Source organism: Miniopterus schreibersii (genome assembly GCF_964146895.1).
Source record: "Miniopterus schreibersii genome assembly, chromosome: 2".
Lineage (NCBI taxonomy): Eukaryota > Metazoa > Chordata > Mammalia > Chiroptera > Miniopteridae > Miniopterus > Miniopterus schreibersii.
In genome coordinates, this window is record NC_138102.1 from 976,584 (window position 1) to 991,082 (window position 14,499).

The following is a 14,499-nucleotide window of genomic DNA, read 5'->3' on the forward strand; positions in this document are numbered from 1 at the left end:
AAGAAAAGTTAGCTGTCTCATCAAAATCCACTGGGCGCACCCGGGTGCTGGTGTCCTGGTCGGGGCTCCTGACCCCAAACCCTCAGCCCTGTGTCTACGCTGTTTATTTATTTATTGTTTTTGCACAGAGGGTGCAGAGGTGGGCAGGTGAACGGAGGGATGGAAAGGGGGAGGGAGGGAGAGACGGAGGGAGGGAGGGAGAGACGTGAGCGATTCAGTCCTTACTACAGGGCTGAACCTGACCCGAGCCTGACAGGTGTGTCCTGCGGTCACCAGGACCATGACCTAGAGCTTAGCCCTTCTCACTGTGAATTTGACTATAACCCTCGGAAGCATCCCCCCGTCCCTGCCTCCTGCGTGGGGAGCGGCCCGAGAGGCGGCGCCGGCTCACTCACTGGTGTAGGTGATGTTGAAGCCCCGGCCGGTGGTGGAGTGATCGGACTGGAACTCCAGGCGCACGACATGCCCGCTGCTGGCCAGCTGGGAGGGCACCTCGTTCCCCGAAAAGGTCCCGAGGACGGTCATGTCGGGCCCGGCGTCGTCCTTGATGGCGAGGAAGTCGAACTGGGGCTCCACGTCGAAGTCGTTGAAGATGAGGTGAACCCTGCTGCCCGGCTCGGCTATGACCAGCCACACGCAGTTCATGTTGTTTCCGTACTCCTCGGGGTAACTGGGAGAGAGGATGACCCCCGAGGACGCCGTGAAGTTGAAGAAACACGAAACTGTGGAGACACACACGGGTGTTCACCCCACGGTGCGGAGCCAGGAGCCGGGCGCCGGAGCTGATGGCTGGGCCTGGGCAAGGGGCTCGCGCCTGCCCGGCGAGAGGACCGCCCGCTATATTAAATTGCTAACTCTGGACCCTAACATTTTCTCTTTCCCAGACTGTAAACAGAATATTTCATTACATGGAGCTCAGCCAGAGCTGCACAGACTCGAGCACAGCTGGGCTCAGGCCTGATCCCGTCAAGGTGACAGGCGTGGGGCAAATACTAACATTTCTAGTTACAAGTTTCTGCCTTCAAAGAGCAAATATTAATATGAAAGAGTGTGTCTGTGTCACAGGAACAATTTCCGGGAAATAATAGAGGTTCTGCTCAGTCTTCTAGGCTGACTTTTCCCTTTGTATTTTATGTGAGCATTTTTTTGTTATTTATTTTACTAGTTACAGGGTAACTGTTAATAAAAAATACCTTAGAAAATCAGACCATGCTCTGGATGGAGGTTATAAAAATCTCTTGGGAAATTTACTTTTAAGAATGTGTACTTAAAAATCTTTATATATATAACAATATATATATATATATACACTCCCAAAATATGTATATATGTATACACAATAGCTGATAGCTCAATTAATGTGTCTTACTTTTCAGATTTAACCCACTGGAGTTAATAATTATTCAAAGTGTGTTTACATTTTTTGGGGGACACCCTGTGTATTTATGTACTTTTTCTTTTTTTAGGGAATACCTATTGGATTTATTTCTAGGGTGTGGTTTTGTCTCTCACTCCACATAATTTCATGTTTTCTGGCCATTGCTATAGTTAGTTACAAAAAACATCCTGTTTTTAAATGGGCTACAAAGCACCTTTTTTCTATTTGTTACAACACTTAACTCAGGAGGAGGCAGGTAGTTGTTCACATGAAATTCAAAGTGACACCCCAGCGAAGCTCATGATCCCTGCCCAGTGTCTCCCAAGGTCATGACATCATCAGGACCCCACTGCCCTCTGGGTGCCCCGTGGTCCAGCCCCAGAAGCTCCTGATGGAAACAGCGCTGTGGTCACGGGTCACGGTCTCTCTGGCAGGAACGTTGGCTGCATTTACCCAGCACAGGGACCATCTGTGACCTTTACCCAGCACAGGGACCATCTGCGACCTTTACCCAGCACAGGTGCCATCTGCGACCTTGACCCAGCACAGGGACCATCTGTGACCTTTACCCAGCACAGGGACCATCTGTGACCTTTACCCAGCACGGGGACCATCTGTGACCTTTACCCAGCACAGGTGCCACCTGCGGCCTTTGCCCAGCACAGGGGCCACCTGCGGCCTTTGCCCAGCACAGGGGCCACCTGCGGCCTTTGCCCAGCACAGGGGCCACCTGCGGCCTTTGCCCAGCACAGGGGCCACCTGCGGCCTTTGCCCAGCACAGGGGCCACCTGCGGCCTTTGCCCAGCACAGGGGCCACCTGCGGCCTTTGCCCAGCACAGGGGCCACCTGCGGCCTTTACCCAGCACAGGTGCCACCTGCGGCCTTGACCCAGCACAGGTGCCACCTGCGGCCTTGACCCAGCACAGGGGCCACCTGCGGCCTTGACCCAGCACAGGGGCCACCTGCGGCCTTGACCCAGCACAGGTGCCACCTGCGGCCTTGACCCAGCACAGGGGCCACCTGCGGCCTTTGCCCAGCACAGGTGCCGTGGGAGCACTCATCGGTCAGGGCTGCAGGGAGGCGGGCGTGGAGGGGTCCCGGGCGTCCCGCTCAGTGAGGCTCCCCAGGTGAGTGACCCTGCGCGGCGCCCCCCCGGACGCGCCCGTGTCCCGGTCTCGCTCCCCGGCAGGACCGCGGCCCTCGGGGTGAGGGACACTCACACACACAGCTGGGCTTGTTGCCGGACCACTGGTTGTTGCGCTGGCAGGTGATGACTCTCTCCCCCACCAGCTCGAAGGCCGCCTGGCACTCGAAGGTGAGCGTGTCTCCGTGCAGGAAGCTGCTGCCCATCCGCCTCCCGTAGGCAGGGATGCCGGGGTCCCCGCAGCCCCCCTTCTCGATCTCTGAAAGTGGGAGAGACAAGCGGACGGTTAAAAATCAACAACGAGCGGCTTTCAACAATTTAGGAAACGAACAAGTGGGTGATAGTCGCTGGTCTCAGCACTATTTTCGTAAACAGTTGTAAAAAGGTGACTCAGTCCGCCCAAAGCTTAATTACGAATGTGAGGAAAAGGTGTAATTTAAACTTGAGACAAAGGTATTTAATGTATTGTCTTCTGCGGGATCCGAGTGGCGACCCAGATGTGTTGACAACACGGATGTCACGAGGAGCCGATGCGCCTCCCGGCCCCACACGTCTCGCATGTCACCCACAGCCCCGCCTCTGAAGGGCAAACCCCAGCCACGTGCTCTGATCCACGTGGTTTCAGTGTAAACAGTACAAGGCAGGGCGTTCGTTCCCTACTGAATGTTTAAATCAGTACATCCGTTTGAAAACCCTTTAGTTAAGGTTAAAACCCACTTATGAGACAAAATGAATATATTTATGATCTTCAGATAAAAAGGAAATCTGTAGAATCAGGCCTCTTTCCATGAAACGTGACTGGAATGAAATGCGGACACGAGTGCACCGACCTACACAGGAAAGTCACACGTGGCTCCGTCTGAAACGTTAACCACACAGGACGCATGAACGAACCACCGGCTTGTCTATTCGCCCAAACATACTTTTGGAAGGTCGGCCGCGGGTCAGGCCCTGGTCTAGGACATGAGGCGAGTGGGCAAAGGAGACAAAATTCATGCGCTGATGGGGCTGTAATTCGGTGGGAAAGAAAATAGTTACAATGTTTCATTGCAAGGGGGTCGGAGGGCAGCGGACGCAGGGCCCCGAGCCCCGCGGCTCCCAGGCGATGCGCCTCCTGCTGAAGGTCAGACCGTGGCCCAGTGCTTTGCAGACTCAGCTGCCAGCAGGACGGGCTTGACCGGGACCCAGCTGGGTAAGTGCGGCCACGGCGGAGAGGAAACCGCGTCATTAGCCCGAGAGATGACAGGAGCAGTGGCTGAGCCTCCCTCCCGGGGACGGAGCTGTGGATGCGAATTCACCTCCTCTACCTGCTGCCAAGTCCCTAAAACTACCTCATGAGGGGCAGGGCTTGTTCACGGGGCGCAGCACCCCGAGCGCGCACCCCGCGAGTTCGGTAACAGGAGGTGGAAACGGCGGAAATGCCGGGAGTGAGGCGGGGATCAGAGGCGAGGCCCTGCGGTGGGCGCCGGCAGTGGGGGGTCTGGGAAGAGGTGCTGGAGGGAAGGGGGCGCACCCCGCAGCCTGCAGGGATCTGTGCTGAGTGGTGTGGGAAGGAGGCATTGCGGGGTTTTAGGATGAGACTCCTTTCTTTTTTTTTTCTTTTTTTTAAATATATCTTTATGGATTTCAGAGAGAGGAAAGGAGAGGGAGAGAGAGAGAAACATCAATGATGAGAGAGTCATTGATCAGCTGCAGCCTGCAACCCGGGCATGCGCCCTGACCGGGAATCGAACCCCGATCGCCTGGACCCTAGGTCGATGCTCAACCGCTGAGCCCCGCCCGGCCAGGCGAGACTCCTTTCAAAGACCCCTCTGCGGGGCTGCCGGAGGTGGCGCTGGGGGGAAAGAGAGTTTTAACGTTTACAGGATGTTTCTCTGCACACGTCTCCCAAAGGCCCCTGTTGGCCCTCCTTCCGAAGCTCTTCATGGGCCAGCACTTAATTACCCCGCAGTGACCCAGAGCACATTTGAATTTAGGTTTTATTAGTGGCCCAACCACTTTCTGATCAAGTCCTCACTCTTTGGGATACTTGGGGAGGTGACTCAGGGCTGAGTTTCTGGATGGTTCCAAGGTAAATGCCTACAGCTTGGGGACCCCCCCCGGGGGGATCCAGGGATGGCTCAGTCCGTGTGGGAGGGGAGACTTCACCTCCGGTCTGCAGGGAAATCACAGAAGTGAGGTTGGTATCAGGTATCGTAACGGCATCAGGACCCTCACCACAGGGGATGTTACCACTTGTTTTCTTGAGCAGAAAATAACAAAAGAAACAGAAAAAAAACAAAAAAAACAGGCACCGGGTCCAGGTTCAGTGCACTCTGCTAACCTTACAGGCTATGGAGTGAGCCAGGTGCCCCCGGGTGGCACGCGGGCACAGGGGGCTGCAGATAGCACCTCTGCTTAGGGACAGGCGGGGGGGTCATGTTGTTGCCCCCGATGAACAGCCAGGAGCGGCCCGGCTTGACCTGAACGCTCAGGACGCCTGGAACCAAGTCTCTCACTGGCACCGACACAAGCAACGGGACCAACGGCCTGGACCAGACAAGAGCCGTGTTTCGTGTGGCCTCTGAGGGTCCTGGAAATGTCATCGGAGAGCTTCCCAGACCCTTGGGGGCAGGACAGCAAAGGGAAAGAGCTGCTTCTAAAAGTGGAATTTGCACAGCCAGTCATAACACCTGCCACGAAATGCTGGCAGAATTAGAAACTGAATTTAATTCCACAAATGGTGCCATTTCATTGGAAACAAAATCTCCTCGCACAGATAAAATCACTTGCATGCATCTGGCACTGTCGGCTGGCACAGTGTCCACACAGTCTGCTGTTCTGTGGTCAGTTTTCAGAAAGGGAAATGGAAGTATGTCTCTTTAAATTATTTTGGAAATAAGCTGGGAGTTAAATAAAAAGATAAATTTCAAAATGCTAATCCAGACAAAAGGTGACTGTTACCAGGATGATGTTTACATAGGTGGAGAAATCGTGAATTAGGTAACACGTAAGGGACGGCTTGGGAGTCTCGTGGATCAGCCACTTTATTAGTTCTGTTCTTAATTCTGCCACGAAAGTCAGGCAGGCGCCAGGCATCTTTTGTGGGACTAGATGGCAATTGCAGGTGTTCTTTAACCTGCTAACTTCCAATTCATTTGCATTTTCTTGACCTCTAAGTGTATTTGGACGGCTGGTCCCAGGAAGAGAAAAGGGAAAAAAGCCAATTTTAATTTTAGAAACTAGGGAGCAGGTTTAATAAATCACTGGCCTGCTATCAACATTTTTTCCAAGAAGATAGTAACTGCACCAGAATGAAAGCTATCATTTTTATAGCACCGCCCACGCTTTCCGTGACCAGCCCTGGAACATGAGCTCACTATTTCCTCCAGATGGGATCACGGCCGGTTTTCCTGGGATGGACGGGGAGGGCCCTGGGAGACGCACCCCCCACGCCTCCTGTGCTGAGACGGCTGTTTTGTTTAATCTCTGCTAAATGCTACTGCGTGATGTCCGCTATATTAGACTGAAGATTAATATTCCACGTTAACTACTTCTTCTAACATATACCTTGTGCCTACTTTACAAAGATCATTTTGTGATGGGAATGGGCGGTTAGCGGTGCATAATTTAAACATTTTTCTGGGCTATTTTTTTCAAGTGGCTCTTCAATTAGGCACAACATTTGGGCTCGTGATTATCCAATTATCTGTGCACTACAGCAGACCCAGAACTGCCCTGGAAGGGAATCTGGCCCTGCCCAGGGACGCTTCATTAGGTCACTCACGGAGCTGGCGTGTCGTCCGCCCGGGCGTGTGTGCCGGGCAGGCGTTTCATCCTACACGGCAATGCTTCATGCTAGCATATGGCTCCGTCCTAAATGGGCAGCACAGACATCTGCCCAGCACATACTTATCTGGGATACAATATTGAATTAACTGCTAGTCAATAATTATTCAGAGTGGCCATGGACAGAATTGTGCCTCCTCACAATTCATACGCTGGATTCTTTTTTAAAAATTACAATTTTACTGATTTTTAGAGAGAGAGGGAGAGATAGAAACATTGATCGGCCGCCTCCTGCACGCCCCCTCCTGGGGATCCAGCCCACAACCCAGGCGCGGGCCCTGACCGGGAATCGAACTGGTGACCTCTTGGGGCACAGGGATGACACTCAGCCCACTGAGCCACGCCGGCTGGGCCAGAGGCTGGATTTTTAGTCCAGAGTCTGTCCCCTGACTCAGAAAGCCTGGCAGTGTGGACAGTGCTCCCCCGGGGGCATCTTTCACCACGTCCACCTGCCGTCCGCAGCCCGGGCCGGCGCACTTTCCTCGGAACCGGGTGGCACCCGCTGTGCTCAGCATCACGTCTGCTGCAGACGTTTGGTCCACTCGCCCTTCATCTCACTGACTCAGGCAGCCGCTGGTCGTCTAGCTCGGGTCCCCCTTGCTCCGGGACGGCCTCTATCACCTGCCCCACGAGCCTCTAAGACCTGTCACTGCGCATCACCTTCCCTCTGCGCTCCCCCATCAGCTGTTTCATTGGCTGTTAAATCTGCAGCCCCTGACAGTCCCTGATCCAGTGACTGAGGCGCCGCAGACGCTGCTCACACCTGCTCTTCACGGCGGCCGCAGAGCGCGGCGCCCACGTGTGCTTATGACCTACGTCTCCACCCGCCACGCTCTGATGCGCCGACGAGTCACGAAACACTGATCCAGTGGGGAACCGACCTTGGATTCAGGAGGGCGGTGGGTTGAGAAAAACGTTAATATTTTATTATTTGAAAAAACAAAAGATTTCTGTATTAAAAATAATAATGATGCATTTTGTGGATACGGAAAGGTGGCATCTATAAGAAGAGTTGTAGCCGACTCTGGGTTCGATGAAGCTCCGTCAGCTTATAGCCCTTGTCCCAGGGGGAGGTCTGGACACATTGAAAAATGTACAAGGAATATATGAAAAATTAAAATAATGTGTTTTTTAAGTAATAAAATGCACCTCTTTTGTTTGGAAACGTATCCCCACGTTTTCTTGATAAGATAAAATAATATTTTGCCAAATAAGAACTTGGGTTGGATATAATGCTTAATTCTCAGACTATAAGTAATTGTCCACTAGCTTCAGGAGTTTTTATATAATTGCAAACTCTTTTTAAAATTCATGATTTTTAGACGCACTTTAGAAAGCAGTACCTTTTAAAGAAAATAACAGAGGGTAAGTGACGACCTTAGATAATAGGAGGCAGCTGGGGGTGTGGGACTGAGAGGGAGTCAGAATCCCTTTCCGCGTGAAAGTGTACTTGGCGCACATTTGATTTTCAAAAAGGCCCGAAAAGAAGGTAGGAAAGAGACAGGATGTAATTAGCCTGGTCAGCATCTTTGTTCGGTTTGTTTTATATAACAAACTGTGGGCTGTCACGATCGATCGATTGGAGGACACCCAGAGAGACTGTCCATTCTGTCGGGTTCTGCGGCTCTGTTGTCTGCGGATAGTTAAGGGTAGGCTTGGGCGAGGCAGCGAGTAACAGAAACGCCGTCCTGACCGCTCTCTGGGATCTGTCCCCACAGCAGATGGGAACCCCACCAGTTTCAGCAACTTCCTTTCTTTATTCCTGAAGCACTTAGGGAAGTTCTTAGTATAAAAGTGCCCAGCGAATACAACTGAATCCTCAAATGGTGTTCACCCACAATCACACGTACACACAGCAGTTTCTCCAAACCCCAGTGGGTGATTTTTGGATTATCTGAGCTAATCCCCCTGCCTTTTATCGAGAATGACGTACCAGGAGTAAATGTGGAGACACACCGAGTGCGGCCCCGTGGGTGGGCTCTGTCTCACTACGTCCATCCTGGCGAAGTCATAACATTGCTGTTTGGCAACTGAAAGGCCCTAGATGGCTGAGATCTCAGTTACCACAGGAGAATTTATTTGGATTTTTAAAATGATGTCATTCAGATGGTGATGTAGGTCATTCCTGACTTCTGTCCCTCTCACAAAACAGACCAACCAGCGCCATCCACAGCCAGGACGCACTGTGAAACCTGGGGGGAGGCGAAGTGCTCCTGGACCACCCCCAGACGAGACTGCATTTTTTCACAGAATAGAAAAACAATCTTAAATTTGTATGAAACCGCTTAAGACCCCAAATTAGAAAAACAATCTCAAGAAAATGCTGGGGGCATCACATGCCCTGATTTCAAACATACTGCAGAGCTACAGGAATCAAAACAGTCTGGCGCTGGCATCAGGACAAACCTAGAGTCCGAGGAACAGGAGGGGGAGCCCAGAAACAAACCCACATGCTCACGGTCAGTCACAGAAGGACAAATACCACAGGACTCCACGCAGGTGGGGACTCCAGCGGACAAGAGGAACTAACAAGCAAAACTGAGACAGACTCACAGAGACAGAACAGACTGACGGCTGGCAGAGGGGAGGGGGTTGCGAGACTGAGCAGTGCAGATGGGCAGTTACAGGGCAGCCACCGGGTGTAAAGTGCAGATGGGGGGATAGTCAATCATATGGTGGTAACTATGGATGGTGCCCACTGGAAATATCGGGGCCACTCTGTAAAGTATATGATTGTACACCTGAAACTAATACAGAATAATACTGAATGAAAACTGTAATTAAAAAAATAAAATTAAAAAAATAACAATAATTTGTTTAATGTATTTACTCTTTTAACTATAAACAGGGACACACGTTTACCAGGATAGGAAGCCAACCTGCCTGTACGTGCGGAATGTAAACACACCACGGCTGGAACAAGGGTGATTGTACTTGTTTGATAGCACCCGGCAGGGCCTGGTTTAGTCCATTTATGCAGAATTCAATTTTCCCTGAATAACGATTGGGACAGCATTGACCGGCTGGCCACGCTGCCCTGTTTCCGCCTTCATTGAGAGGAAATCGATAAAACAGCCACTAAGTCCGTGTGTGTAAATCAATGAAACACCCGCGAGGCGCGTGTGCAGGCGCGTTCGTATAGACGCACGTGCAGCTCAGTTACTGCGGCTTCGCCCCACGGAGCGGGATTCTTATAATTACACACAGCCGAATGATGAAGGTGACCCCTACAGCGTCGCCTGAATGTCATCATGTGGTCAGAGTGCTTCTCTATTTACCGAAGAAAGAAAAGACTTTGCTATAAAAAGGCCTCCCCTCCTTTGGGGTCATCCCCGTGAGGACGGGGTGACACGTTACTCAGAAAATAGAAAACTCCCAAGAGTAGGATTTAATCTTCGTGAGGTTCCCGCAGCACCCAGGAGTTCCTCCCCATAACACGTGACTTGAATGCTTCTGGTCCTCATTTTTAAAGCTATAAGTCAGGGTGGCCTTCAGAGTAAACGCAGAGGGTGAACGCCAGGCGCGTAGGTGCCGGAGGGCATCCCACCGGGCTCTGTCTTCCTCTGGTTTCTCTAAATGGCCATTAACGGGGACCAGGACTCTCCCGGCCAATCCCCGGAAAGCACGGGGGGGCGAGGCCATCTCCGCTCCTTCAGACACGAGCCACGGCCTCACTGTCACCCGAGGCAGCCTCTCCTATTAAACGACGGGACAGAAGACGACACAAGGGAAAACTACATTGTTTATATGCCTTGTCTCTGCCAGGCTGCAGGCGAGACACTATCATTAACTTTTTAAAAACTGGTCAGCTTACATTTTGTTATGACGTTAGAAACCACCAACTCAGCGGCCTCCACGGAGCGGAGCCACCGACCTAAACACAGGCCTGGGACCAGCAACTGGGGCCGAGTCACATCCAACGTGCTCTGCTGAGGTCGTCGTGCTTTAAGACACTGGGCAAGCGCTACGCAGAGCGCTCGGACTCGACTGTGCTCGAAATGTTAAGGCCACCCCACTTCATGCCACGTCGTAAAAGGCCACCGATAAAACTGGGAGCACAGCTGGAGACTTGGAAATGAAGACGGACATAGTCTCATTTCTGTAAAAGCTCAAGTTCCTCATAAGAAGGTGACCCTGTCCCCCCTCTAGTAACCTACATGTGATCGTAAAAAAATAACATTACTAATAATATTTAACTATTCAGCGGCTTGTAGAGCTCTCCTTTGGGAGACTTACAAGGAAGACTTGCCCGTATCAGATGATGAGAGTATTTATGAAGTGGAAAGAGAGACTTCTTAGTCCTCATTGGCACAGGGACCTTTCCCCATCAATACAGCTTGTGAGAAAATATTCATCACTGGATTCATTAGATATGGATCGATTCCTCTAGCATGGTCCTGCAGACCAGCGATTTTCATGAAACGTCTACTCAGCGTGTCGATCTCTTTCGGGAAGATTTTTCAAACTTCATGGGAATGCGAGAGTATTTAATTTACACAGGCTACTAATAAGGTATTTTAATCAAATTCAGAGAAGCAGCAAGAGCTCATTCAGGACCAGAGGGGTGTCCGCGTGCCCATCAGCCGCCCTCGGAGCCGATCTGAGCATCTGCGCCGAGCGGCTGGTAAGACACGTGCCTGGGCCCTCAGACCCGAGGTAACACGGGGAGGAGTCTTCCGACCTCGAGGGGAAATGAAGCCTCCTCACTCCACACGAGGACCTGCGACTGTGTAAATCAGATGATCTGTCGATGGCGTCAACCGCTTCTTACGCCTGAATTCCATTAGAAAATAGGAATCATCCCCCAGGACACCAAACATTACCTACATTTCCTTTAATAACACCTACATTCGCAAAGTCCCAAACAATTTCCACCAGGCCGTCTGGCTGCTTACAAGTGCCGTTCAAAGGTGCCCAATGAACGTGTAATTAGCCTTCCAGGGAAGGGAGCTTAGCGACAATTAAAGCACAAACAGCTCTGCTCGGAACGGCGTCCCGACGAGGTTCCTAAGGGCAAGAACCGCCCAGGGCAGCCCGGCCTCCCGCCTGCTGCAAAGGTTCTGGCTGTGGCAGACGTCTCAGCAGAGGCCGGGCCTGAGCAGGGACATCAGGACCACGAGCGTGTGGCCCACCCTCGGCCTCACTCCCAGGGTGCAGATGCGGCTGCTTTCCCAAGGCAAGCGCTCAACCGTTCACGGCGGGAAGACCCTGATTTCATGCACGCCCACCAGAAAGGCTGGACTTGAAAGACGCCCCGCTCAAGGTCAGGCCGAATTTACAGCACGGGAAACCCCCAGAAACTGCTGGGGGGTGTAACACACACGGCAGCCCCCTGGGAGATCGCCTGGCAGCCTCTGAAAACGTGGAACAGGTACTTAACATACGACTGGACCGTCCGCACCTGCAGGTGCCCAGGACGAAGGAAACATACAGGCAAACAAGGTTTATGCAGAAAATCTGATAGGAATTTTACTCTCAGTAGCGCCACAGGGGGCAAAGAGGCCCAAGGAAACTTTGAAGGGTGTTAGAAACGTTCAAATACATTTTCAGTATAAAATTGGCAGTGAAATAAAGTGTGATGCGTGTTATTTTTTTACTCTAAAATTTATAATTTTTATCTTACCTCTCATGAGTTAGACAGTCCCCACCTCTGCTGCCCCCAAACGCGCTCACCCACCTCCTGAGCTGCCGGGTCTGTCCCGCAGGCCCGGCCCTGGGACTCGCCAGGTGTGCCGGGCCACTGACTGTTGCTTAATTGTTTATATCAGGGGTGGGGAACCTTTTTTCTGCCGAGGGCCATTTGGATACTTATAACATGATTCACAGGCCACACAAAATTATCAACTTAAAAATTAGCCATAAAAAAAGCTCCTGGATGCGATTGCCTTGACAGGGCCAGACACAGCCCGCAGGCCGACGTTCCCCACCCCTGGTTTATATCTATGCCAGTCAGTTGTCATCTGTGTATGTTTCTGTGTGTGTATGTATATGTACATGTACATGTATATGTGTGTATATGTATATATACACATACAAAATAATTTATGAAAGAAAAATTTAAAGAAACAAAGTGTATTTGTTGATTTTTGTGCATTTGTAGCAATTGACATAAAGATGAAGTTACTTTCTATTTCTTCAAAATTCTCCTGGTTTATTTCCCTGTTTTCTGATCTTGCAGCTTTGTTTTAATCCCCTTGGCAGGGTTTCGCTGCACAATGCTCCTCCTCTAACTGTCTCCTATCAGATTTCTTCCGCTCTTCAAGTCAGGAATTAAGTAAACAACAGGCTTCTTAATTTCCCTTTGTTCCTAAATTGAGGATTTCGCTGTTGTGTGTGGTGGTGGCGTGTGGTGTGGGCCGTGCGAGTCTGGCTCCATTTCTCAGAACCCCTCTGGGTAACGAGCGCCAGTCCCCTCGGACGCGTGCAGAGTCTCCCCGAGCAGCCTAAATTCCTCTCCTGCAGAGCCACCCATGGGCGCCACAGGCTGACACGACAGGACGCCCCCCGGGCGTCAGCATCAGCAGCCACTTAGCATCTGAGTTGACAAGGTGCTTCCCCTTCTGAGAAAGTGACAGACGCCTGCCCCCCGTGCTTCTGTCTCTCGGGTCCAAAGCTAAACTAGCGTTTGCACTGGCTGGTAATTCCAGCCCTGAGAACAGACGGGAGCAGCTTCTTCACTGTCCGAATCCTGGGCAGGAACGCAGGCTCCTGTGGCCCAGCCGGTCCCTCCTGCGCTGGGGGCCCCTGGGGCTGCTTCTGGTCACATCGCCTCGGGAGACGCCCTGAGAACCAAGTGGTCAGCGAGTCATCATTATGAAGGTTCTCAGGCCAACCTTCCCTCCGGATCCAAACGTCCCCTCCCAGGCAGCAGGGGGCAGTGTTCCCTCTGCTTCTCCCATAAGCAAAAGGCCCTGAGGACCCTGGGAGAGGGCGGACTTCAGGCCCCGGGGGCTGGAGCATCTGAAGCGCCCAGCGTTACCTTCTTAAGGCCATGTGACCCCACCCATCTGCGGAGCTTAAGGAACAAAATGAACTAACGAAAGGAACAGAGGCACAGAGACAGAGGTCAGGCCGGCAGCTGTCGGAGGGGAGGGGGTTGGGGGCTGGGGCCCGGTGACAAAGGTGAGGGGATTAAGTAAAAATGGAAACAGAGCACCTCACGGGCCCTGACAACAGCCTGCTGATCACGGGAGGGACACAATGAAACGGGCCTTTTTTAAAGGCTTCCTTTCATTTTCACGACAGGGCCTGGCACAGGCGATCCACCCAGCGGATGCTAATAAAGTTGGCTTTCAGTGAGGTCTGCCATTTCGTGGTCTTACCTATGTGGTTGTTTCATTTCTTTTTTTTTTTTTTTTTTTTTTCCATTTTACTCTTCTGTCTCCTGTGTGTTTTATTATTGATAATCACAACCATTAGAGCAACACTGTAATTACATATTTTTCAAAGCAACAGAGGTGTGATGTTTTATATAGTTATAGACACGACGCCTGAGAGACGGCTTTGGGGTAAAAGGTATTTTTTTCAACATGTGGACTGAAGGCACTGCCAGGAACAAGTCTAAAAGCTGTTTCCTTTCCTTTTCAAAAGAAAATTATCCAAGCCTTTGGATTTTTCCAATATGCTAACATGTTGTGATTAAGGTATGACTGCAGATGGAAATGTAAAGGTTACGTCAATCATTGTTTTATCGGCCACGTTCGGAACTGCTCCTCAGAAAGCACACGGAGGCTGAGCGTGAGCAGGAGACGCAGATGCGCAGAGGGAGCCTCGGGGGGCCGGGCTGGACCCAGGCTCCTCAGCATCCAGCTCCCTTCTCATTTCGACTGCGCCTCGCGCCTCGGAAGGCGTCCAGGACTGAGGGCAAGCTCCTTCCTCTGCGGGCCCTCCTTGTAGGGACGGAAAAAATAAAATGCTGTCACCTGGCTCTATCATAAGATCGTTCAAGGGAAAACCTCATAAAAGTCCTATCTGTTGCTCACTTGATTTGAGGGTCCCGGTCTAATGCCATCGTTCGCCGAGGACGAGATAAGCTTCCCGATGACAGGACGGCTCCCGTCCGTCTGGACTCAGGGGATTTCATCTCAGAGGCAGAGTTTGCTTTCATATAAAACGCGCTCTTTGACAACTCATACAGTTCTGCGCTTCC

General features: G+C 51.6%; 1 protein-coding gene across 1 annotated transcript in view; it reads right to left on the bottom strand.

Moving 5' to 3' along the window:
• Positions 1-14,499, bottom strand: part of CSMD1 (CUB and Sushi multiple domains 1) — a 1,001,626-nt gene that overhangs the window by 168,291 nt on the left and 818,836 nt on the right. Inside the window, exons 13-14 of the mRNA XM_081129106.1 lie at positions 2,599-2,781; positions 396-722 (exon numbers count right to left, since the gene is read on the bottom strand). Of these exons, the coding sequence (XP_080985232.1) occupies positions 396-722; positions 2,599-2,781 (510 nt within the window). The remainder of the gene's footprint in view (positions 1-395; positions 723-2,598; positions 2,782-14,499) is intronic.